The sequence below is a fragment of the Bufo gargarizans genome, chromosome 1 (genome assembly GCF_014858855.1).
Source record: "Bufo gargarizans isolate SCDJY-AF-19 chromosome 1, ASM1485885v1, whole genome shotgun sequence".
NCBI lineage: Eukaryota > Metazoa > Chordata > Amphibia > Anura > Bufonidae > Bufo > Bufo gargarizans.
This window is the reverse complement of record NC_058080.1, coordinates 737,158,887-737,186,774: the sequence shown is the minus strand read 5'-3', so window position 1 is coordinate 737,186,774 and position 27,888 is coordinate 737,158,887. Positions and strand designations below refer to the sequence as shown.

The window sequence follows — 27,888 nt, the reverse complement described above, 5'->3', positions numbered from 1 at the left end:
ACCGGTCATTAGTCATCGTTGGTAGTCCCGCTTATTGCTGTAGAGCTTCGTGGCCCCTTCGTGTGTCGGACATTTTGTTGGCTACTAACGGTGACTATAGACTTCGCTGCACTTTATTCTCACTTCTGATTTATATCATTCATTTTATTTTAAATGTAGGTTATGAGGATATAAATATATATACATATGTAAATACAGTATTTATTATTATTTGCACTTAGTTTTTTCTTTTTATTTCTTTGAGACCCAACATATAGTAATTTGCACTTGGTTATATTTTATGTCTAAATATGAACTATTAATGTATTAGAATTAATAGATATGTTTTTCACTACTGGTGCACACTTTATTCCAATGTGATCTGTTGCATCATACGATTTTTTTGTAATCATGTAATAAAAAAAATGTAATTTATTAAATGCGAAACATGGTTGCGCACCATTATTTATTTTAGGTAGTAATATACTGTACACTCAGAAAATTAATGACAAACACAGTGGTTCTGTATGGTTTAGAAATGTTTGCTATGTCCACTACAATTAAGGAACATTGTTTTATGCTGTATTTTCTTGTCAATAAAAAAGTTTTCTTAGAAATATTGGTTTGTAGCGTTGATTTACAGTTGGACCAATAAACACTAGAAGATCCAAGTGTACAGGGTTCATTTTAGGACCTTGTCAGATATCATAGTCAAGTATCAGAATAATATAAGGCAAAATACTATCTCTGACACCGGACTTTCTTCACAGGTCAGGGTCAGTCAGAATGAGTTATAGATAGAACTATAAAAGAGCCTATAGCTCAGAGTTAAGATTGCTGCATTGCAAACCAAAGGTTTTTGAGTTCAAGACCCAATAGAAACCTTAATAACAAAAATATATTTTTAAACCCAAGTGTAGTGTCCCACTAGGTAAAGGTGGGCACTACACAAGTTAATGTGTTTTATTGCATTTGTGTATTTTCCCTGTGTTAACTGGGTGTCAGGCCTGTCAGGGTGCAGTTTAGCCTCCCAGACGTTAGAGGAAGCTAGAGAGCCCTAGATATATATAGGAAGGCCCAGACAAGGGAGTGGTAGTGTATTCCAGGGGACTAGAGGAGTTATGTCACAACCAGACAGCTGAGAAGCTCTGACAGAGGCCTTTCAGAACCTCCTCCTTGAGTTTCTGTGTTGTGGTATTCAGCTCCTCCTCTCGTCAGCCTCTCTCAGCTGTCATGTGTTGGACTAATTGCTTCCCTTTAAAATCTTCCCCAGAAGGCTTTTCTGGGCGGCTTATACTACTTCCTGGAGTGTGTGTGCACGCTGACTCTGTCCTCCTGTTTGCGTCAAAGCTAAGTGTTGTACCTTTATCTGTTATTATCTGTTTGCTGGATCCCAGGTGACCCTGACTCCCTCCGTATCTTGTGTAGGGAGCCGGTGGTCGTGTCCCCTCACTATTGTAGGGTGCTCAGGGCTTTATAGTCAAGGTTCGTGGATATGCAAACCTCCACCATTCGGATCTTTGCATAGGCTGAGCAGCCAGGGAAAGTGCCAGGTCTTCTGCAGGGGTCTCCCTTGGTTCCTTAGTTTTTGGATCCAGCGAGTCGTTTATACATGTTGCTTTGCCTTGTTTCCTGTACACCGTCCTGTGACAAGTTACCTCGTCAGCCTGAAGCTCCTGAGGCTAAGGATAGCTCAGTTGAGATACCCCAGTAGTAGGACAGCACCTCCTGGGAGCAACCCGCAGTCACCTGTCACCTCAAGCAGAGAGACAACTAGGAAACAAAGGTATTGTAACCTTAAGCAAGTGCCAATACTGGAGGGAGGAATTCATACCAAGGATTTAAGCCAGCGAATAGGCATCTGGGCCTTGGGATCCAGCCAGCTAGAATAGCTGTGGGGATAGAGAAGCATAGCACTGCCAAGCATTAATTATATACCCTCCAAGTATCTTAGCGAGATTGAAACCTGCTGTGATATAAACCTGCTGTGCATTTGGGACTGTAAAGGACTGTATTACCATCTTGATGTACAAAGTTGGACTGTTATAAGTAAAGCAACGTTTGGTTCACCATACCATCAGTGTACCTCACTTATTGCTACTGAAAACCGGTGTGCCACCGTTACAGGCACTGGCGTCACGTACCTTAAAGGGACCTTGCCTCAGGCACTCCAAACACCTGCAACAACCAGGGCACCTCACCCAACATCAGGCCAGGTCTCTACACCCAGAGTGTGCCCCAGAGGAACTAGTGTCTGCCTCTCATTCACTGCTACATGCCTGCCCAGGGTCCTCCAGAAAGTGAGTAACCCTCGATTGCCCATACCGTGACCTCACTGTCGCTATACCCTGCAGGTCTGGCGTGCTGCACAAGCTAGGAGACAAATAGAAATGATGTTTGACTTTGATGTCTGACTACTCACTGGTCAGATTCAAAAAGAATTTGTGTATTTGTATGGAAAATCACATCGCTAGAGAAGATCCATGATCACTTCAGGCTGAGCCTATAACGCAATGATAAGGTTTCTGTGTATAAGTCTAATAGCTTTCATGTTCAAGACCCAATACAAACCTAAAAAAAATATATATAGTAGATCCATAAAAAGTCAGGCAGCACTCCTTTGGCAGTTGAGAAGAAGGGTGCCCGCGGTAATCCCTCGATTCAGGATGATGAATAAACAATGAAAGTCTGCAGCACTCCTTGCTGGGAGATTAAAGCTGTATTTCATGTATCGAACAAGGAGGACAAAACTCCCTTCCCAAGTTGCGGAGATTCACGCTGCATTCAGCGCGTCTCCCAATACCTAATGCGCATGTGATTGTCCATATTGCTTCCTTTGCTGTCTGGATTCATTTTTCTATCACATCATACACGGCTCGTTTCCATGATTAAAGACCATTCTGCAATCCATCTGTGGTGGTCGTGCTTGCACACTGTAGGAAAAAGCATCAGCCTCTCTGGTGGCCGGGTCCATGGGAGCGTACATACACTAGTGCTTTTTCCTATAATGTGCAAGCAAGACCACCACTGATGGATTTCAGGGTTGTCTGTAACCATGGAAACGAGCAGTGTATAACGCAATGGAAAAAAGAATCCAGCAACCAAAGGAAGCAATATGGATAATGTAACGGAACGCCTGGCACCCCTACTGGGCACCTTCTGCTGACGGATGCTCCTAGTGCTTCCAGAGGGCTCCAAGCACTCCACCGGACACCATAACCACCACAGACCCCACAAACCGCCGCAGCTTGATTAGGGTCTCGCCGTCCTCCATAGACAAACACCAAGGTGGTCTCAGGTCAGGCGGGTCCTACGCTAAACCTACCTAAGCCGTTGGGCTTCTATGTTCAGGAGCGCAGACGCCGCACACATGGTGTGCTGCTCCTAGTCACCTCCATGTGCATCAAGCAACAAATGGGAGGAGAAGCAAGCACAGCTCTATGTACCACCTAATTAAGTCGCTCCTCGCCGTCCTCCACCCACGCTGGACCCAAGATCGGGCTTTAGCTTCCAGTGGGTGAACCTCTCCTAAATCCATAGAGCAGGAACAAGCTTTTACAAGAGCTTATACTCAGGGGAGTATTGTGATATAGCAATCCGCAAGAGTGTAGTTATCCCATTCCCCAAACATGAGCCAAGACTTCATGAAGGGGTAAAGCAGGACTCCTTTATTGATGGCCACAGCTATGATGGCCACGGCCTTTAATGCACGTCCTCCAGCAAGGGCTACTCCCCCGGGGACCTGATGGAGGACAGGCACACAAAATACAGTGACCAATCAATATACAGTACGATATAACACACTCCCATATAAACAGTAAAATCCCTCCTCTCTATCCTGGTGATGATTGGATTAAGGGGCCGGACATAGTTCCATGAGGTCGATGACCGAGCCCCGCTGGGCGTTCGTTAACTTAAAAAGGCCCAATGTGTTTGGTAAATGTATCACAAGCAATGCCCATGGTGCTTGTTAATTGCGTCACAGGCAATGTCCCTTGTGCTTGTTAATTGCGTCACAGGCAATGTCCCTTGTGCTTGTTAATTGCGTCACAGGCAATGTCCCTTGTGCTTGTTAATTGCGTCACAGGGGCCATAGTCACAGGGCAAGAGGCTGGCAAGCAGACCTCTCCAACTCCCAGTGATGAAGGTGCTTTCGTCACAGATAATAACAATACATTAGTAAGTGACTTGTATTAACTTTCTCTACATGATAAATGCCACTTACTGAAGTGAGACAACCCCTTTAAGTAAGCAAACCCCTGTTGCACCCTAAAGTGAGCTCCCTATTGCACCGTAAAGTAAATGAACCCTTTATTGCACTCTACATGTAGTAAACACCTATTGCAACCTAAAGTATGTGAACTTCCAATGCACTATAAAATAAGTGAATCGCTTATTGCATTATAAAGGAAGTGAACCCGCTAATGCAATTTAACGTAAGTAAACCCACTTTGCACTCAGGTATTTATTTTTATGCTAAATCACACAGTTCAAAAAGTAAATCTATATCTCATCGTGAATTTGACCCTGACCTGTGAAGAAAGTCAGACATCAAAGTCAAACTCCGATATCGGTGTCAGATAGTATTTCGCCTCTCACTGATATTACGATACTGGATTATGATATCTGACCATGTCCTAAAATGAACACTGTACGAGTGAGAAAAAAGACCCTATTGAATGTTATTTTCTCACTTACTTTATGTACTGGTGAGCTGAGGGATGTGATATCTGGCTTCTAGAATATAGGCCCTTGTAGATAGAAATCAGATTCTATGGTTCCAAGATAACGTGCGCTGATCTATAACAGACAGAGGGACCATGTCCTTTATTGCATTACGTCTAGCATATACATAGAGAAAACCTAGAAGTCAGGGTGTATAAACCTGCACAAAGCCCAGCATCCATATCTAATAAAGGGGGAACTTTCACTGCTTTTTTACTTCTGGAACATACTCCTCATACTCCGACTGTGGAGATACTGTAGGTGGTACTCTACTCGGTTCTTCAGAATCATAGTAATTCAAGTTCTGTACTTGCAAGAGCCATCAGCAACTGTTAGAGACTGATCTGTACAGAGTGTGGCTTCTCTATACAAGCAATATATATGTTGTATATCAGTCAGCACTTGTTAAACGCTACTCTGAAAGTTAGATGGCATGCTACAAGACACACTTCTACATAGTGTTTACATGTGAGAGCCATTATTGTTTGGTAACAAGTGCTGTTAACTCATGCAGCTAATTAATTAGACTAATGATGATAGCGCTGCAATACTCTGCAGTGCTGTACACAGAGTATCACACATTTGTCCATGGCACTCTTGGGGTTTACAGGTGCTGTACTACAACACCAGAGATGAAAAGTTAACATCTAGGGATGAGCAAATTGACTTCGGATGATTCATTGGAAGTGGATTCGTAGAAAACTTTGTTGTAATACTGTAAGGAGCGGGAGCATAAGCTATTTCCTAGTCAGCAGAAGGACCAAGTCATTTATCCTATAGTATCCAGCCTTTGTATATATTATAAGCTATTTCCTAGGCAGAAGAAGGACCAGGTAATTTATCCTATAGTATCCAGCCTTTTTATATAGAATAAGCTAATTTCCTAGTCAACAGTACGACCAGGTCCTTTAGCTGCCTAGGATTTAGACTCTACCCTCTCCAGAGTCCTGGTCGGTAGTCAGGGCTCTTGTTCTCTCTGGTATCAGCCATTCCTCCAGCCTGCAGGTAAGATGAGCTGTGAGGAGACAGTGTGGTGGAGAGCTCAGACATGTCACCTCTGGTGATTCTCCTCCATTACACACAGGAAATCCTTCCCTGCTCCTCAGCTTAGTATGATGGGGGAGTAGTAGTGGTGGCTAGTCATCATGCGGTGGCCCCCGACTGTCCAGGTGAGAGGCCCCTGCATCTAGGAGGAGAATGAATGGAGTGGGGCCCGGCCTGAGCTCAGCTCTCTCCAGTCTCTTCTCTAGGGCTGGTTTCACACGGGCGTTGCGGGAACATGCGCGATTTTTCCACGCGAGTGCAAAACATTGTAATGCGTTTTGCACGCGCGTGAGAAAAATTGGCATGTTTGGTTTGGGTTAGGTGTTGTGTAGATTGTATTATTTTCCCTTATAACATGGTTATAAGGGAAAATAATAACATTCTTAATACAGAATGCATAGTACAATAGAGCTGGATGGGTTAAAAAATAAATAAAGAGATTTAACTTACCTTAATCCACTTGTTCATGCAGCCCGGCTTCTCTTCTGTCTTCTTCTTTGAGGAATAGGACCTTTGATGACGTCACTGCACTCATCACATGGTCCATCTGTCACGGCTGAGGATGGGTAAAACCCTCAGCCGTGCGGTGTCAGAAGACGGAAGGTCAGTGCAAGGCCAGGACGGGAATCAGGCAGCAGGTCACCTCCTACACATCCCTAATTCTGACCCTGTCTCCTATCCGTATGAGCCGACCCTGAAGGTAGGAGGGCTCATACTCCAGAACCTGATATTCCTGCTAGCCCTCAGGGTGGCCCTGAACTAGGAGCAGGGTAAGACGACCTGTTCCTCCTAGACACGGAGGAACAGGAGTCTCACTGGCCAAGCTACATAGAAAGGGGAACATGAACAGACATATGGCAATGACAGGTAAGTGAGACTAGTACTACACCTACCTGCCACAAACACACAACCTGGAACCCAAGAACAAGTGCTGCTGTCCACAACAACTCAAAGGACACCGCACACACCAGACATCACACAGGAACCCAGGAAACCACATGCTGCACCATCAAAGAGACCAAACAAGCATCTACTAAACACCAAACATGAACTTAACATCACATAAACATACAGTATCACAATTTATGACCATCTGCACCTCACTGGCAGATGGTATATGGGACCAGGAGAGTGCCTCCAGCTTACTACAAGGCTGGAGTACCCCTCAGAACTCAGGTCTTAACTGAGGCTTTATAGCCCATGTAGCCACACCCACTCTCAGACACACCCAGTGCACACACACTAGGAAGGAAGTTAACCCTTCCAACACCAGGGAAGGGAAGACATCAACTTAAAGGGGAAGTTGTAATGACCGACGTCACGCACAGGGAGGAAAACAGGGAAAGCCCTGCCCAAGGGAGAGGGAAAGGTGGTGACCCCTGACTCACCTTGCGGCTGGCACCTGACTGCCCTGACGTCCCTAGACGGGTTCCTCACCCGTGCGGCAATCACGTGCCTAAACCCTGACTTTCCCTGAAATGAGCCCTAGATAGTGAACGGGCCGGTGGGATCGCTAGTCCGCACCACTGCACTAAGAGGGAAACACCAGGGAGAGGACAGAAATACAGACAAGCACATACACCCAGGTGGGCGACCACAGCAGTCCACAAAGGTCCAGCAGGCATCCGGAGGGTAGCGTTCTGAATCAACAATCAGAGAACGCAGCAACACAGCTCCAGTGGGTCAGGATAGATGTCCAGGCAGGAAGCTCTATCTCTGGCAACCAGAGAAGTGTGAGAGAGGAATATAAGGAGGTTTGGAGTGCTGGACAAGGAACAGCTGAGGAGAAGGAGCTACGGATCCCTGAGTGAGCCAAAAGGGTTTGCAAAGCAAACCCAGAAAGCTACCATAAGGAAAACAGCCCTATCTAATAGAGCGTGCAGCCAACCGCTGCGACTTCCTGACCCCGGGTATAACGGAGTCAGGCGTGGTTCTCGATACCCTCGTGACAGTACCCCCCTCTCTACGAGGGGCCTCCGGACACTCAGGACCAGGTCTCTCAGGATGAGAGGCATGAAAAACCCGAACTAACCTGTCGGCGTTTACCTCAGACGCAGGAACCCACATTCTTTCCTCGGGACCGTAACCTCTCCAATGCACCAGATATTGAAGAGAGCGGCGGACCCGACAAGAATTAACAATTTTGGATACCTGAAATTCTAGATTACCATCCACGACAACAGGAGGGGGTGGCAGCGGTGATGGTTCTAGAGGTGGAACATATTTTTTGAGTAACGACTTATGAAAAACATTATGAATTTTAAAAGTCTGAGGTAACTCCAGGCAAAAAGCCACGGGGTTGATGATGGCAACAATTTTGTAAGGGCCAATAAACCTAGGACCCAGTTTCCAAGAGGGAACCTTCAATTTAATATTCCTAGTAGACAACCACACATAGTCATTCACTCCTAGGTCCGGACCTGGCGACCGTCTCTTATCAGCCATGCATTTGTATTTACCTCCCATATTTTTCAAGTTAGCTTGCACCTTCTGCCATACCGATGAAAGAGATGACGAAAAACGTTCCTCTTCGGGAACCCCAGAAGACCCCCCCTCTTTGAAAGTACAGAATTGGGGATGAAAACCATATGCACCAAGAAATGGTGACTTGCCAGTGGATTCCTGACGACGATTATTTATGGCAAACTCAGCTAACGGTAAATATGATGACCACAACTCTTGGTTTTCAGACACAAAACATCTTAGATATGTCTCAAGGTTTTGGTTGGTACGCTCAGTCTGTCCATTCGACTGAGGATGGAAAGCTGAGGAAAAGGACAAGTGTACCCCCAAACGGGAACAAAAAGCTTTCCAAAATTTAAAAATAAACTGGGTACCCCGATCCGAAACAACATCGGAGGGGACCCCGTGAAGCTTCACGATTTCACTGACGAATACCTGAGCAAGAGTCTTAGCATTAGGTAGTGCGGGTAACGCAATGAAGTGTACCATTTTGCTAAACCTGTCCACTACTACCAAAATAACTGTTCTACCCGCAGACAAAGGTAAGTCAGTGATAAAATCCATTGACAGATGTGTCCACGGTCTATTGGGAATGACGAGTGGTAATAGAGACCCTGCAGGACGTGTATGTGAAACTTTTGCGCGCGCACAGGTAGAACAAGAAGCCGCAAAATCCAATACATCCTGACTTGGCCACCAAAAACGACGAGACAATAGCTCCAAGGTTGCTTTACTACCCGGGTGCCCAGCAAGTGCCGAATTATGATGTTCCTTTAATAATTCGAAACGTAGGTTCAACGGTACAAACAATTTCTCTGAGGGGCAAGAGACCGGGGCGTCCCCCTGGGCCTCTAACACCTTCCCCTCCAAAACAGAGTGTACCGCAGAGACAACCACTCCTCTTTGAAGAATGGGCACCGGATCACTCACATTACCCCCTCCAGGGAAACAATGAGATAGTGCATCAGCCTTGGTGTTCTTTGCCCCAGGACGATAGGTAATCACAAAGTTAAACCTGGTAAAAAATAGCGACCACCTAGCCTGTCTAGGGGTGAGACGCTTAGCTGATTCGAGGTACAGGAGATTTTTGTGGTCCGTAATCACAGTGACGGGGTGGACTGCCCCCTCTAAGAAGTGACGCCACTCCTCAAACGCAAGTTTAATAGCTAATAGTTCCCTATTGCCAATATCATAGTTCTTTTCTGCTGCAGATAGTTTTTTATAAAAGAAAGCACAAGGACGCCATTTGCCAGGAGACGGGCCCTGAGACAGCACCGCCCCCACTCCCACCTCTGATGCATCGACTTCAACAATAAAAGGCTGAGAGACATCAGGTTGGACTAGTACAGGTGCTGAGGTAAACCTCTCTTTTAGAGAGGAAAAAGCAACTTTAGCGGCGTCAGACCATTTAGAAAAATCAGTCCCCTTCCTAGTCATGTCAGTAAGCGGTTTTACAATAAGTGAATAATTTTTAATGAATTTCCTATAGAAATTCGCGAAGCCCAAGAACCGTTGTAGTGCTTTGAGGTTCTCAGGAAGATCCCAATTTAAAATTGCCTGGACCTTCCTAGGATCCATACGGAAACCTGAAGCAGATAAAAAATAACCCAGGAATTGTATCTCCTGAACGGCGAAGACACATTTTTCAATCTTAGCATATAATTCATTCGTCCGTAGGACCTGCAGTACTTGTCTGACATGCACCTCATGTGTTCTCAGATCAGACGAATAAATTAAGATATCATCTAGGTATATTACCACAAACCTGCCGATTAGATGACTAAAAATGTCATTAACGAAATGTTGAAAGACGGCAGGAGCATTGGTCAGACCGAAAGGCATAACTCGATTTTCATAATGCCCCTCAGGGGTGTTAAACGCGGTCTTCCACTCATCCCCCTCCTTAATACGAATTAGATTGTAGGCCCCCCTAAGATCAAGTTTGGAGAACCACCTATCACCCGCAATCTGGTTAAAAACAGGTCAGGAATGAGAGGAAGAGGGTATGGGTCTCGGATGGTTATCCGATTTAATTCGCGAAAATCTAAGCAAGGACGCAGGCCCCCATCTTTCTTTTTAACGAACAAAAACCCTGCAGCCACGGGTGAAGAAGATGGTCTGATGTGTCCCTTAGCCAAGCTCTCGGAGATATAATCTTTCATGGCTTGTCTCTCTGGACCTGAAAGATTATATAACCTGGTCTTGGGTAATTTTGCGCCGGGAATAAGGTTAACCGGGCAATCATAAGGACGATGAGGTGGTAACTTCTGACAACCCTTTTCAGAAAAAACATCCTCAAAATCCGAAATAAATGTAGGTAGGGTAGTTATGGAGGCGACTAAGCAATTGCTATTTAAGCAATTTTCTCTGCACTGCTCACTCCACTCCAATATCTCCCTGGCCTGCCAATCCACTACTGGATTGTGCGCTACCAACCAGGGAAGACCCAGCACTACCGGAGTGGGAAGCCCCTCCAGAACATAACCTGAAAGCATCTCGTTATGGTGGTCCCCTACCCGAAGGTGTAAATTATGAACAATGTGGGTGAGGTTTCTCTGAGACAGGGGAGCAGAATCAATAGCGAATATGGGAATGGGTCTCTGTAACGTACAGAGAGACAAACCCAAAGTGCGGGCAAAATGGGCATCTATCAAATTTTCCCCTGTTCCACTGTCTAAAAAGAAAGAAATAGTCTCCGTCTTATCACCAAAAATAATTACCGCTGGCAACACAAATTGCGATGTACGTATGGAGGAGACGTATACCCCCCGGCTGACATCCTCCACACAGCCTGGGGTTAGTAGTTTTTCCGACGGTCTTTTGTTTCTGAGGAAAGAAGGACAGACATTAATGAAATGACCCCTCTCCCCACAAAAAAAACAAACCCCACGCCTACGGCGAACCTCAGGAGGACGGACCTGACGAGTGGTTCCTCCTAGCTGCATAGGCTCGTCTAAGTCCGTACAGACTAACTGCTGCTTGGGAGGGGTTACCAATTTCTCCGGTTCTTTCAACCTGTCCCTAAGGCGTCTCTCTATACGGATAGAAAGGGACATAACCGCATCAAGGGAAAAGGGGGTCTCATATAATGCAAGCGCATCCTTAACCCTTTCGGATAACCCAGAACAGAACTGACTCCTGAGAGCCGGGTCGTTCCATTGGGTATCCGTAGCCCACCTACGGAATTCAGAGCAATACTCCTCTACCGGCCGCTCTCCTTGTAAGAGTCTCCGTAATCTTGATTCAGCCAGTGCTACTCGGTCAAGGTCGTCATATATGAGACCCAAGGCCCCGAAAAACTCATCCACTGACCGAAGAGCCTGGGAATCAGTAGGTAAAGAGAACGCCCAGGACTGCGGGTCCCCCTGCAGCAGGGAAATAACAACCCCCACCTGCTGATCTTCATTACCAGAGGAGTAAGGGCGCAGTTTAAAGTATAATTTACAGGCCTCACGGAATGTCACAAACTTGTCCCTTCCCCCAGAAAATCTGTCAGGGAGAGGGACCTTGGGTTCCGCAACAACCTGGTTACCAGTAGCAACCGCTGGGCTTGCGGTCAGTTGTAATTGCTGCTGTTGCTGGAGGACCGACGCCTTCAATCCTACCACCTCCAAAGACAGGCCATGAAATTGTTTGGACAGAGCAGCAATTTGATCCATACTGGATTCTATGTAGTTTTTTTTTTTTTTTACCTACACAAAAATAAGGGCCAGAGATAATGTAATGACCAGCGTCACGCACAGGGAGGAAAACAGGGAAAGCCCTGCCCAAAGGGAGAGGGAAAGGTGGTGACCCCTAACTCACCTTGCGGCTGGCACCTGACTGCCCTGACGTCCCTAGACGGGTTCCTCACCCGTGCGGCGATCACGTGCCTAAACCCTGGCTTTCCCTAAAATGAGCCCTAGATAGTGAACGGGCCGGTGGGATCGCTAGTCCGCACCACTGCACTAAGAGGGAAACACCAGGGAGAGGACAGACAAATACAGACAAACACATACACCCAGGTGGGCGAACACAGCAGTCCACAAAGGTCCAACAGGGATCCGGAGGGTAGCGTTCTGAATCAACAATCAGAGAACGCAGCAACACAGCTCCAGTGGGTCAGAATAGATGTCCAGGCAGGAAGCTCTATATCTGGCAACCAGAGAAGTGTGAGAGAGGAATATAAGGAGGTTGGGAGTGCTGGACAAGGAACAGCTGAGGAGAAGGAGCTACGGATCCCTGAGTGAGCCAAAAGGGTTGCAAAGCAAACCCAGAAAGCTACCATAAAGAAACAGCCCTATCTAATAGAGCGTGCAGACAACCGCTGCGACTTCCTGACCCCGGGTATAACGGAGTCAGGCGTGGTTCTCGATACCCTCGTGACAGAAGTGCACACAACTCAAACCCTGTACACACCAAACAGGGAATGTGCACACATATAAAGGCAGGTTACCAGGTGCAACCGCATGCACATTGCAGCAAGTTGCCCAGCATAAGCTCAGGCTGCCATACTGCAAAACAACCACATGTTGCCAGCGGCAATCACAAGTGAGGCAACATACTAACGGCCCTCAACAACACCACCAGACCGCAGGCAACAGCATGCAGACACAGGAGTCACGACCATGGTCGTGACACCATCACATGATCTTTCACCACAGGTCCTTTTCCTGTGCACAGAAAAGATGAAGACAGAAGAGAAGTCGGGCTGCGTGAACAAGTGGATTAAGGCGAGTTAAAAAACATTTTTTAACCCCTCCAGCCCTATTGTACTATGCATTCTGTATTAACAATGCTATTATTTTCCCTTATAACCATGTTATAAGGGAAAATAATAAAAATAAGGTCCCCATCCCGATCGTCTCCTAGAAACCATGCGTGAAAATCGCACCGCATCCGCTCTTGCTAGCAGATGCTCGCGATTTTCACCCAGCCCCATTCACTTCTATGGGGCCTGCAGAATATAGAACATGCTACGATTTTCACGCAACGAACAAGTGATGCGTGAAAAGCAACGCTCGTGTGCACAGCCCCATAGACGTGAATGGGTCCGGATTCAGTGCGGGTGCAATGCGTTCACCTCACACATCGCACCCGCGTGGAAATCTTGCCCGTCTGAAAGAGGACTAGGAGTTGTGGACACAGCTGAGCACAGCCCAGAGTTGGGACTAGCATCTAACAGACATTTATCTCCTGTGGAGCCACCAGAAATCTCAATGTTGGGGCCCCTGGAATCCATGTGGTGGGGGCTCTAAGAAGCGGGGCCCCTCCAGGCTCAGGAAGTGCGGTTCTGGAGGTGACATCTGGTCTTGTCCCCTGGATGATTTCCTCTCCTCATAAAGGCTCCTGCAGTACTAGAAGCCTCCAGCTCCTCCAGTTCTCTCCTCTTCTCCTGAATGACCACCAAGGATAGACAGGAAGGAGATCAGCAGAAAAATATTAGACCTCACCTTGGAGATCATCTCCCTGCTGAGCGGAGAGGTAAACTTTTCTAGATTTCTCTCCTCTTTATTGTATTCTGTAACAAGTCAGACATCGGGAAGGAGAATCCATCATAGGACTTGATAGGAAGCGTCCAGGGTCCTGGAGAACGGCCTAGAGACCTTTCAAGTGACGGAGAACCTGAAGATCAGACCCCAGTATGGTGAGTGATGTATCATGTGACCAGGGACCAATAGTCATGTAGGAACCATGAGAAGGTAAGTAGGCACGTTGTACCCAGGAGAGAAGGGCCGGAGGAGAGCACATGGCCCCTGAAGGGTTTATTCCCCAAGTGTCTCTCTCCATCCACAGTACACAATAGTGAAGAAGACATCGGGGGACTGTGTGACTCCCATCATTCATCTCCAGGAGTCAGGAGGGCGGAGCAGGACCCCTCACTCCATCACAGAGCCTCCCCCTCACCCCCTGATACATAAGCAGAAGATCCTAGAGCTAACCCACAAGATGATAGAGCTGCTGACTGGAGAGGTGACACTGCTGGGAATGCTGGGAAATTCTCCAGTAACAGCACTGGAGAGGTCTGGGTGATGACGGTGTCATTGTGTTGTCAGGTTCCTATAAGGTGTCAGGACGTCACTGTCTATTTCTCCATGGAGGAGTGGGAGTATATAGAAGGACACAAGCATCTGTACAAGGAGGCCATGATGGAGGAGCACCAGCCTCTTATATAACAAGGTAAGAGCCGTCATGTGCAGTGTATACACGTGTGTGCAGTGACATGTAATGGAGGAGCACCAGCCTCTTATATCACAAGGTAAGAGCTGTCATGTGCAGTGTATACACGTGTGTGCAGTGACATGTAATGGAGGAGCACCAGCCTCTTATATCACAGGGTAAGACCCGTCATGTGCAGTGTATACACGTGTGTGCAGTGACATGTAATAGAGGAGCACCAGCCTCTTATATCACAGGGTAAGAGCCGTCATGTGCAGTGTATACACGTGTGTGCAGTGACATGTAATGGGGGAGCACCAGCCTCTTATATCACAAGGTAAGACCCGTCATGTGCAGTGTATACACGTGTGTGCAGTGACATGTAATGGAGGAGCACCAGCCTCTTATATCACAAGGTAAGAGCCGTCATGTGCAGTGTATACACGTGTGTGCAGTGACATGTAATGGAGGAGCACCAGCCTCTTATATCACATGGTAAGACCCGTCATGTGCAGTGTATACACGTCTGTGCAGTGACATGTAATGGAGGAGCACCAGCCTCTTATATCACAAGGTAAGAGCCGTCATGTGCAGTGTATACACGTGTGTGCAGTGACATGTAATGGAGGAGCACCAGCCTCTTATATCACAAGGTAGGACCCGTCATGTGCAGTGTATACACGTGTGTGCAGTGACATGTGATGGAGGAGCACCAGCCTCTTATATCACAAGGTAAGAGCCGTCATGTACAGTGTATACACGTGTGTGCAGTGACATGTAATGGAGGAGCACCAGCCTCTTATATCACAAGGTAAGACCCGTCATGTGCAGTGTATACACTGTTGTGCCTTTTCATAAGTGTAAACATTTATATATCAGTATTCTAGTTATAAGGGGTATTTATGGCCTATGAGAAGCCATGGTGGATCAAGTTCACTATTCTATATGGATTTTGTTTTTATTTAGGCCAAAATGGGTTCAAAGGAAGGTTACTGAGTATAAAGGTTCTTCCTTGCAGATGTGAGCCAATCTGGAAGGGAGTGTTTCTTACCTCATCTCATGGATTTATGACAGGAGATAAGAATTCCCTGGACACAGCTGGTACTAATTACCTGTACAGTTAGGTATTTAGCAATGAAGCAGAAAATCTGTGTATTCATATAATCAACCTTAGTTTTGTTTAAAAAAATCAAAAAGACATATATATTTCTTTATCTTATATTGTTATATATTCTGAAGGACCTTGATGTATCCAGTGTCTTGTATATATTTCTCGCTAGAAGAATATTTCTTTCTAAAACAGCGTTATGAGGATTCGTTCAGAAGAAGCTGTGTTATTCTATTACTAGCGCTTAATCACTGTTAGACAGCTAGAAGATACCCAACACCTGTGGTAGTATAGGCCTCAATTGTATTTCTTATCTATAACAATGGATTTATAGGTTGGGAAACTCTTGCTGGTTCCTCCAAGTCTGGATTATAATGGCTTCATGTACCAAGGTCAAATGTATAGAATGCAGGATAATGTCAGTCATATATAATTTAACCATTTCTAGTATGATGCTAATGGCTTATACAACAGTGCCACCTAGCTGTAAGTAGGTATCATTACACCAGTAACAGAACCGTATTCTGGGAAATGCAGTGACATCATCAGCCATTATCATAGTTACACGTCCATCCGACATGCTTGGAAAACTCTGCACTTTGTTTAAACTGATGATCTATCCTCTGGATAAATCATCAGCATCTGATCGGCGGGGGTCCAGGACCCCCGCCAATCAGTTGTTTGAGAAGGCAGCGGCGCTATAGCAGCGCCGCAGACATCTCACCGTTTACCGCTGGCCCAGTGACGTCACGACTAGTTTCAACTGGCCTGGGCGAGGCTAAGCTTTATTCAAGTGAACGGAGCTTAGCCGCGTCCAGGCAAGTTGATATTAGTTGTGACGTCACTGGGCCAGTGGTAAACAGTGAGATGTCTGCGGCGCTGCTGGAGCACCGCTGCCTTCTCAAACAGCTGATCGACGAGGGTCCCGGGTGTCAACCCCCGCCGATCAGATGCTGATGATCTATCCAGAGGATAGATCATCAGTTTAAACAAAGTGCAGAACCCCTTTAAGACTCTGCAAAATATCTGCCTCTGGGTAATGTATGTTTTTGTTATATGTAGTATTAATATAAATTAGTTGGTTTGATTCTTAGCCAATCCCCGCTTATTGTGGACGGATAAGATTAGTTGCTACATCAATATTATCACTATTCAGCAACAATGCATATTGCTGAATAAAAATTATATTGATTTTCAGAAGAAACTCTCTGTTGGGAATCTTTATATTCCCTAGTCTGATATCAAGCCGATAATTTATAAGTTTATGTCACAGGGCGCCGGCGACGTGATCTTCCTGCACTGGGCCGCCAGAGTCCTGCCTCTCTCCCTGAGCGGCGATGCACATGGCGTCCCCGTCTCTCAGGTAACAGCGGACAAAGCAGACCCGACCGCGCTCCTGCTGTCTGTACGGCCGGCGTCCTCCGTTCCCCTGGCAACAGTATCAGGCTAAGCACCGATCTAACCACTCAGTGCTCGGCTTCTGTGTCTGAGCGGGTCATGTGACGCTGGCCACATCACATGACCTTAGCCTTTAACTATTTATACAGGCATCCTGCTGGCCACAGGTTGCTTGCGATTTTGGTCCTGTGCCTATTGCTACTACTCAGTGCTTCTGCTACTCTGGATTTTGACTCTTGGCTTTTGTTCCTGACCCAACCTCGCCTGCCCTTGTGTACTGACATGACCTCCAGGTTTGACCCTTGGCTTATACTCTCACCCGTCCTTGCTATTCCTTGTGTACTGACGTGACATCCTGGTTTGACCCTAGGCGTGTTTGTTTGCCATCATTGTTACCCCTGTCACCTACGTTAGTGTTGATCTCTGGCATTTCAGTATTGCTTCTGACACTTTACATGACTTTGGATCCATCTGCAGGGTTCCCTCCTACTGCCTCTGCCTGGCTATATTCTGTCTCTGTCCGCTTTGCCTCTCTGCACTTATAGAAGTTAGGGACCGTTGCCCAGTTACGCCCCGTTGCCTAGGACGGATAGTTTAAGTAGGCAGGGACAGAGGCGTGGAAGGCAGCAAGTGGGTGCACTACTCTTCCCCTCTCCCTAGTGCATGACAGTTTAATGCAATACTACCAAACACCCCGAGATTTGTTCATAGTTTGGCAGAGCAAGGGTTCGTATCCGTCATTTTATTTATTGAATTTCTGCATATAATCAGTTGATATATAGCTTTCATATTTAAGCAGAATTGGCATATTTCGCATTGGTTTACTAGAGAGCGTTGGTAAATTTGTGGTGTGTCAGCAATTTGGGTACTACATTTCATTGTATTGTCTTTACATTATTATTGGTCATATATTCATTGTATATAAATTATGGTATAATAAGTCATTTATATTTTTTCATAGACGCTGGTACCGTATTTTTACTAATTGCACAAAATAATTAGGTTCTCAATCAATAGTTTTTTTAAAGGGGTTTATATATCCCCCTTGGATCAAAAGTTTCAAGGATAATTATTTTTCCTTTGATCCTTTCTTTGATATAAGGCACTTGCTTTATATCCCCAACATAACTGGAGGCACTGCTGAGATCGAGTTAATTCTTTAATTATTTGTGCAAATAGTAACATGCCTCAGATGCTCTACTGTCTGAGCCACCCAGGCTTGTTCAGAGTAAAAGCAGTTTTGGAGAAGACTAACCTGGCATCTGGGTGCTCAGACCTTTCTCCCTGACTGGGGATTAAGGAACCACGGGCAGGTTGTGGGACCGTGAGGCTTCCAAACCTACCGCTTTGACAACAAGTAGTATCTGGATCGGCTGAAACAAGAGGTTTTGGGTCACCGCATCTCCTTGAGGTTTCCACATCAGGGGAAGTCTGGCCAGAGGCTATTTCCTGGGTGAAATACATCAGAACAGCGAAATGGAAGTGAAATTACCATCACAAACACCAGCAGGATATTGATAAATGCACTGAGATCATCTGCCTTACCTCAATAAGTAGAGGACACTCCAGTAAAGATGGCCTTGCGAATCGCCCAGTAGTCGTTTCACGGCGAACTTTGCTCGTTCGCTGTTCGACGAACAGGCAAACATATGGCGATGTCAGCCGGCGCCATATTCTTTGCATTGTGCAGAACTTTGACCCATGACACATCCATCAGGTGGGACAGGACATCCAATTAAGACATTTCAGCACATGGACATACCACCTACCATATAAATAAACCCGATTTGGCCGCCATTTTACATTCAGTTTTTGCCAGTGTAGAGAGAAGTTGCTGTGTGGAGCAGGGACAGACTGTTAGAGAGTATAGAGACACCAAACGCTAGCTAATAGGGCCAAAAAAGTCCTTTTAAGGACTGATACAGGTGTGCTATCGATAGGTGTGACATACTGAGGGGTGTGATATACTTATAATATACTTTCTAACATAGAGAGTATATTATAGTGCATTTGTATTGTGCAGCAGTTGTGTGCGGTTCTGCTGCGATACTGCAGCTACACAGAGGGGCAAACGCTATTGGAACAACTTGCAACTGGTGTGATATACCATACCAGTTGCCCCCCAAAAAATATGATTGAGGCAGGGGTGCGATATACCTAGAATATAATTTCTATATGGTGCATTTGCAGCTATACAGAGGGACAAACGCTATTGGAACAGCTAATTGCAACTGGTGTGATATACCAGTTGCCCCCCAAAAAAAACTTAAGGGGTTCTATATACCTGCTTCCACAAATACTGCTCTTCTATAGGGACTTTGTCACAGGGTCGGGCAGGTGCACCAGGCCGGAGCCTAAGTGGGTAGTTGGAGAAGGTGCGTCCGATTACGTCAATAGATGCACCAGAGTTGGTTGAGTGGCTTACTCGGCCTTCTGCTTATGCACCCTCCTCATCCTCTGTATCTGCACCCTACCCACCCTCTGCTGTGCCAAAGACACCACCACCACCATAGCCCCTCCACTCGAGTCAGAGGAATTATTTTCCCATCAATTCCCAGACCTTACCGATGCACAGCCATTCTTGGCATCGGATGAGGAAGAGGAGGTAGCACCGGCCACCACCCAGCGGTCTGACAACAGTACCCAGATCGGCCCACAGAAAGTGGTCCCAGCTGTTGCTACCTACTCCGAGATCTTTAATGTCAGTGTTGGTGAAGGTGACGATGATGACGTGTTGATGGAGGTCACGTGGGTGCCCACAAGAGAGGAAGAGGAGGAAAGTTCAGAGGGAGAGACAGATCAGCAGATTATGAGGAGAAGCAGGCAGAACACGCAGTGCACAGGAAGCCATCCACCATGCACGATCACATCTTGCGCTCCCAGGATGCCGGCACATGGCTCAGCAGTGTGGGCTTTTTTTTACGTGTCAGTTGCTTATAATAGTGTTGCCATCGGCAGCCTGTGCTATCAACGCATAAGTCGCGGTAAGCCCAAAACTCACCTAGGGATGACCACCTTAAGAAGGCACCTGGCATCCCATCATTGAGCCCAGTGGGAGCAACGCCATTAGAATCCACAAAGCCACACTCCTGGTGCTCCATATCCTGCCTCTTCTCTCTCCTCACATTTGTCCTCCACCTTCCACTGTGCTGTCGTCTCGTTCATCTGGGTCAAGGCAAGCTTCCGTGGCCCAAATGTTCGAGCGTAAAAAACATGATGATGCTGGATAATCTTCTTGCCCAACGGCTGACCACTGGCGTGTCGAAACTGCTAGCCCGCCAACTGCTGCCATATAAATTGGTGGACTCAGAGGCCATTAGCACACCACAATGGAAGGTCCCCGGAAGGAAATATTTGTCCCAGAAGGGCATCCCTGAACTACAGACGTGGACAAAATTGTTGGTACCCTTTGGTCAATGAAAGAAAAAGTCACAATGGTCACAGAAATAACTTTAATCTGACAAAAGTAATAATAAATTAAAATTCTATAAATGTTAACCAATGAAAGTCAGACATTGTTTTTCAACCATGCTTCAACAGAATTATGTAAAAAAATAAACTCATGAAACAGGCATGGACAAAAATGATGGTACCCCTAACTTAATATTTTGTTGCGCAACCTTTTGAGGCAATCACTGCAATCAAACGCTTCCTGTAACTGTCAATGAGACATCTGCACCTCTCAGCAGGTATTTTGGCCCACTCCTCATGAGCAAACTGCTCCAGTTGTGTCCGGTTTGAAGGGTGCCTTTTCCAGACTGCATGTTTCAGCTCCTTCCAAAGATGCTCAATAGGATTGAGGTCAGGGCTCATAGAAGGCCACTTTAGAATAGTCCAATTTTTTCCTCTTAGCCATTCTTGGGTGTTTTTAGCGGTGTGTTTTGGGTCATTGTCCTGTTGCAAGACCCATGACCTGCGACTGAGACCAAGCTTTCTGACACTGGCTAGTACATTTCTCTCTAGAATTCCTTGATAGTCTTGAGATTTCATTGTACCCTGCACAGATTCAAGACACCCTGTGCCAGACGCAGCAAAGCAGCCCCAGAACATAACAGAGCCTCCTCCATGTTTCACAGTAGGGACAGTGTTCTTTTCTTGATATGCTTCATTTTTTCGTCTGTGAACATACAGCTGATGTGCCTTGGCAAAAACTTCGATTTTTGTCTCATCTGTCCACAGGACATTCTCCCAGAAGCTTTGTGGCTTGTCAACATGTAGTTTGGCATATTCCAGTCTTGCTTTTTTATGATTCGTTTTCAACAATGGTGTCCTCCTTGGTCGTCTCCCATGTAGTCCACTTTGGCTCAAACAACGACGGATGGTGCGATCTGACACTGATGTTCCTTGAGCATGAAGTTCACCTTGAATCTCTTTAGAAGTCTTTCTAGGCTCTTTTGTTACCATTCGGATTATCCGTCTCTTAGATTTGTCATCAATTTTCCTCCTGCGGCCACGTCCAGGGAGGTTGGCTACAGTCCCATGGATCTTAAACTTATGAATAATATGTGCAACTGTACTCACAGGAACATCTAGTTGCTTGGAGATGGTCTTATAGCCTTTACCTTTAACATGCTTGTCTATAATTTTCTTTCTGATCTCTTGAGACAGCTCTTTCCTTTGCTTCCTCTGGTCCATGTCGAGTGTGGTACACACCATATCACCAAACAACACAGTGATTACCTGGAGCCATATATATAGGCCCAATGGCTGATTACAAGGTTGTAGACACCTGTGATGCTAATTAGTGGACACACCTTGAATTAACATGTCCCTTTGGTCACATTATGTTCTGTGTTTTCTAGGGGTACCATCATTTTTGTCCATGCCTGTTTCATGAGTTTATTTTTTTACATAATTCTGTTGAAGCATGGTTGAAAAACAATGTCTGACTTTCATTGGTTAACATTTATAGAATTTTAATTTATTATTACTTTTGTCAGATTAAAGTTATTTCTGTGACCATTGTGACTTTTTCTTTCATTGACCAAAGGGTACCAACAATTTTGTCCACGTCTGTATATGGCCACGTTCAGCGGCAAGTTAGTATATCTCTGGAACACTGTGTCGGGCCTTACACACATCTGACCACAGACACGTGGTCTAGCAAACGCGGGCACATAACTTTTACTGCCCACTGGGAGAAACTTCTGACTGCCGTCAAGCATGTAACCCGTGGCACCCGTGTGGATTTGGCGTTACCGCCACGGATATCATGCAGGCTGCCTCTTCTTCTCCTACTCCATCCTCTGTCTCCCCCTCGTCCGACTCCTCCTTTTCTACTTCTACTGTCTCTTCTGCTGCGCCCCCCAAAACCTATTCGACGTGCAGGTGAGGCGTTGCCATGCTGTGCTGCGGCTGTTGTGCCTGGAAGCCAAGAGCCACACCGGTCCTGCACTCCTTTCAGCTCTGCGGTCACAGGCCGATCAGTGGGTAACCCCACTCAATTTGACAGTTGGTAAAGTGGTTTGCGACCACGGTGCCAATCTGCTGAGCGCGCTGAAACAGGGCAAAAAGACACATGTGCATGGCACATATCCTGAACTTAGTCGTGCAGCGATTCGTTGCCAAATAGCCCGGGGTCCAGGACATCTTGCGGCAGGCCTGGAAAATTTCTATCCATTTTAGAAGATCTTACACGGCCATGACTCGTCTAGGTGATGTTCAGCAGCGACACCACTTGCCCGTCAGTCGTCTGATTTGTGAATGCCCGACGCGCTGGAACTCCACCTTGTATATGCATTATAGGCTGCTTCAGCAGAAACATACCGTTAACAACTACCTGTACGAACTCTGCGGCAGGACAGGTTCTGGGAAGCTTGTTTTTTTTTTCACCTCGACAGTGGCTGCTCATGCGCGACGCATGCAGACTTCTGCGGCCATTTGATGAGATCACCAAACTGGTCAGTCGCAGCCAGGGCGCTATCAGTGACATCGTACCTTACGCCTTCTTTCTGGAGCTTGCATTGCGTTGTGTCATTGATCAAGCTGTCGAGGAGCAGGAAGATGAGGGAGTCGCAATGCTGAATGAATTCCCAGGGGGGGGCTACTCCATCTGAGACAAGTCAGCAAGAGTCTAAAGAGTCAGAGGAGGATGGTGCCTGGGGGGGGGGGGGAGGAGCCAGTAAGCAGGCCCGGCCACTACATGGTAGACAGAGCTGTGAATTAGGAGTGCCTGTTTCCAGCGCTGGAACTTCTGAAAACAGCTGATCAGCAGGAGTGCCAGACCTCTGCCCATTTGATACTGTTGACTTATCCTAAGCTCCTCAATAAGCAAATCCCAGGAAACCCCTTCAAGAGACAGTATTAGACTATAAATTATAAAAGAACTTATTTAAAGCCTGCTCGTACAGAATTTTTTGTGTAGGCATCATTTTATGCACATTTGTGACTTTCTGTGGGTTTCTAACACTGTTAACCCTTTTCTAAAAAGCAGGTGGGGCTTAACAAAAGGGGCATGCCCTCCATCGCCCTGAGCTGGTGTAGTATTGGATTTTTTGGGGCACACAGACCTCTAGAAGATATTCCATAGTTCATATAAGACTGGAGTATAGAATGCCTCCAGTGCCTGGGAATCAACATCCTGTTGAGGAAGGGTTGAGGGGACATGTAACCAATGCAGCCAATCACTGGCCATAGTGGTAAAATGTCACCTGTGTGGCACGTGACTCAGGGACATACTGAGTGGGTTACATCACTACTACAGGCAGCGATTTGGCTGCAGTGGTCATGTACCCCTCCCACCTTTCCCTCAAAAGGATGATGATTCTCAGAGACCTAGGACCTGCAGAGTTAGCAATGGAACCAGGATGCAGTGACAGGGACACGGTAAATATAAACCCTACTGCGGGTCCGGACGCTCTCAAGGGGTCTATTAAAAAGTTTAAAGTTGAGAAACCCCTTTAAAAATCAGTCTAGTGAATTGAAAATAGCATGGATCTGCAATGACATCATGGTTATTCCTGAGAAGATCCCCGTAGCCCAAAACTAAAAGTGCAACTGGTGAAATTCTTGGGTCTAGAGAGGACATTCTTGGAACCACAGAAAGAAACTACCAAAAATTCCATAAATGAAACGCTTTATTGTTAAACATTCATGGAGGACACTTCAGGGCGATGCTACATAACATTATGTGCAACATAATGAAAACAGCAGAGTTCTTTTATTATGATTTCAGACATATCTGAAATGTGGGGTCCACCTCTTGGATCTGCACCTATCTTTAGAATGGGTGGGGGGCTGATCTTGTCCTATTGGCCACTATATCAAAGATCCAAGCTGCAAGATCTGGTCTGGTTTAAAAAAAACAAATTTCCTGCCCTACTGTTTCTGGAATGTCCATGAAATTGAATGGAAGTTATGGGCTATTCAATTTTTTTTATTACATCCAGATCCAGATACTGGTTTGAAAACTGCAGACTGCTAATAGAAACCCAAATTCAGTGTTTAGTACACTGCAGACAGAAGATGGAAGCCGGCTCATGTATCTCCCCGATGCACTCGCTAACTAATCAGCCACTGGAGACATAGGGGAGAGAAGCACTGCCACTGCTCACCGCAGCCAGTGTGAATATAGTTGGGGACAAGCACTGCGACAGACCACAGGGACAGATATGTGTACAGCCATGCCCAGATCCAGCAGCAGCAGCCAAAAGAGATTGCTGAACATGATGGAAGATTATTCAACCACTGCACCGACCAGATGCAAATCAGCAAACTGATAGACACCAACTGGACAACCAGGTTTAGTTGTATCTGTGCTGTGCCCTTTCCTCAGCACATACCCCGACCTCATGGCCTTCTGAGTAGACAGAGTGGACGAGCCGCAGGAATACCGTACTGCTACAGCTACTACTGCCACTACTGCTACTCCTACACAGGCGCAAATCTCCTGCCTTGTGTGTCATGTTTTATACTGTACATCTGCCACTGAAACTACTACTACACCTGCTGCTATTACTACTACTCCCTGCACCGCTGCGGATCTCCTACTTTGTCAGGATAATATTGTACTGCTCCCATTTCTACTACCCCTACACAGATGCACATCTCCTGCCTTGTCCGTCAGGTTCAGTACAATACTGCTGCTGCTCCCCAAAAAGTGAGCATTCTTGTTCAGAACAAGCCATTGCTTCTGACACCACCCCGAGTGTAAACACTGCCAGACATCCACCCCATTAGAGAGATGTTTTGGATGATTTTTTTTATATTTTAAAAAGCATAACAAAGTCAAAAGTGCAATGTGTTGTTAAACAGTTTGCTTATTACCACCGGCCACCATCTGTTATCCATATCTATATATTTCACTGCCACTTTAAGATTGCTAATGCTGCCTTGACGTTAAAACCCTACAAGACTTCAGAATGTCATTCACAATTTATTTGGGCAATCTGAGCACTGTTACTTTGGTTTGAATTTATTTGTACCCAAATGGAATCTGCTGATTTCAGAAATTTGTTCCTGCGTGACTTCTCTGATGTGTGACAAGATCTGTTTTTTGTGCAAAACATTTCCCACATTCTGAACATGAATATGGCTTCTCTCCTGTGTGACTTCTTTTATGTCTAAGAAGACATGATGTATATGCAAAACATTTCCCACATTCTGAACATGAATATGGCTTCTCTCCTGTGTGAAATCTGTGATGTGTAACAAGTTCTGATTTCCGTGTAAAACATTTCCCACATTCTGAACACAAATATGGCTTCTCTCCTGTGTGACTTCTCTCATGCCTAACAATATCTGATTTCTGTGCAAAACATTTCCCACATTCTGAACATGAATAAGGCTTCTTTCCTGTGTGAAATCTCTGATGTGTAACAAGATCTGATTTCCGTGTAAAACATTTCCCACATTCTGAACACAAATATGGCTTCTCTCCTGTGTGACTTCTCTCATGCCTAACAATATCTGATTTGTGTGTAAAACATTTCCCACATTCTGAACACGAAAACGGCTTCTCTCCTGTGTGATTTATCTTATGTCTAACAAGACTTGATTTATCTTTAAAACATTTCCCACATTCTGAACATGAATATGGCTTCTCTCCTGTGTGATTTCTCTCATGTCTAACAAGATGTTTTTTATCTGTAAAGCACTCCCCACATTCTGAACAGGAGTATGGCTTCTCCCCGGTGCGAATTCTTCTATATGTAGAAAGACTTGATCTTTTTGTGAACTCTTTACCACAATCAAACATTTCACCCTCTTTCTGGTCAAGAGAAGGTTCCTCATGATTAGGAAGATTATATGTACTGTGAAGTCCTGGATGTACATTAATATTTTCTCCTGAAGAGCGCTGCATATCTTCATCTTCTACTTTATAATTTACTGACAACAAATTTCCTTCAGAATTTGTACTGGGATTTTCTGCTAAGATAAAAAAAAAAAAAAAAATTGGTGGCGTTTTTAATAATCTAGAGTAGACAAATTTATAGATTTTCTATTAGGCTGGAAGTGTATCCAGCAGGAACTAGAGGTATATAGTAAGTCATGTATTTTCAAGACACTTCTGGCTTTGGTTCAAAAATCAGCACCAAAACTGAATGTGTGACTCCAGCCATTTAAAGTTTTCTATAACATTAAGTTCAGGATTCTGGTCTACATCTAGTTTTAAAATTAGATGCAAAATTGTGAAAAACCCAACAAGCCTGTCTTCTGACAACATATTTGACATACAATAAGTTAACGTAACAGGATCTATCACGACATTCCTGATCACAAACTGCATTCACTATTAAATCAATCTCTTAGACCTGATGGACCTGGTGTTTTTACTAGTAAAATCTATAGTATAATGCCCACCTATGGATTACCTGACAAGCTCTTTTTAATGTACCTCCTCCTCTGCTGCTGCTGATATCTGACACTGCAAAACCCTTTTAACCATTATGAAAAAAAAAAAAATAATCCATACATCTTTGCAAAGCCTCAATGCACAATGACAGTACATGAAGGTCACTGGCGGCATGTAATTCCTGCATGAGGTACATATAACTCATCATGATATCACAGACACAAAAGCTGTGCCTGCATTATCCCCGGTGATCACTGTCAGCTGGATAAGGGAAACACTACATGATGTGATGGGGACATCTCCAATCAAAGAGCAGCGCAGCAGCCGGTGATCAGATTCTCCTCCTGCCCAGAAGGCACCAAAGACAGAATCTGAAGTCACTTTGTCCATTCATGATTCCATACCTGTTGTGACATCTCCTGGAAAGTCCTCCATCTCCTCCTCCTCACTCTTACACGGGGGATCGCCCATCATCCTCTCTTCTTCATCCTCTACTTTAATATCAGTCAGATCTTCCCCCTGATTTGTCATCTGTAACAATTCAGTACAATACAGCAGACAGGTGGGAAATCTAACAGATCGACATGAGAGACCCCCACAATCTATGACCCATCTATATAGATGTGTATAGGGCTCAGCTCCATCTACCTGAAGATTCTCCAGGACCTTCTCCTCTGGACAGTCCTGGGAATACAGAGGACGAGGACATCTCTCTGGCGGATTTCTCCTCCTGGATCCATCTGTGGAGACACAAGCACACAGTGACTGAATACATGGCCTCCTGTAGATCCGTCTATAGATCAGACTCTTCTCTCAGCTCCTTCACTTCTAGGTTTAGTCATCAGGGGGGAAATAACAATATTCTGTCTCTCACCACCTGTGCCGAGGTCTCAGCACCTAGCAGGCCACAGGCCCAAAGTATCCTCTGGTCTATGAGAGAAAATGGCGGGCAGTGGGATGATGGCTCCTTTTCCACAAAAGTACATTTTAAGAATGAGCATACAGATATATATGGCTACAATCAAATAGAAACAGTCGGCACTCCTCTTCCAGAATCGTGGTGCTCGCGTCCAGGGTAAGAGAACCCACTTTCAGTATTGAACAAAAGACCGGCACTTCACTTCTTGTATCAATCTCAGCTTTATTCAAGCATAGAGGAGAAACAGCGCTGATACGACACGTATTTCGGCTCGAATGCGAGCCTTTTTCAAGTATGCTTGAAAAAGGCTCGCATTCGAGC

General features: G+C 45.6%; 1 protein-coding gene across 1 annotated transcript in view; it reads right to left on the bottom strand.

Moving 5' to 3' along the window:
* The window catches only part of LOC122924919 (gastrula zinc finger protein XlCGF26.1-like), a 41,470-nt gene extending 14,148 nt beyond the window's left edge, over nt 1–27,322 (bottom strand). Inside the window, exons 1-3 of the mRNA XM_044276466.1 lie at nt 27,297–27,322; nt 27,053–27,179; nt 25,445–26,224 (exon numbers count right to left, since the gene is read on the bottom strand). Coding sequence (XP_044132401.1) covers nt 25,445–26,224; nt 27,053–27,179 — 907 coding nt within the window. The 5' untranslated portion in view covers nt 27,297–27,322. The remainder of the gene's footprint in view (nt 1–25,444; nt 26,225–27,052; nt 27,180–27,296) is intronic.
* Between the last annotated feature and the right edge of the window lie 566 nt (nt 27,323–27,888).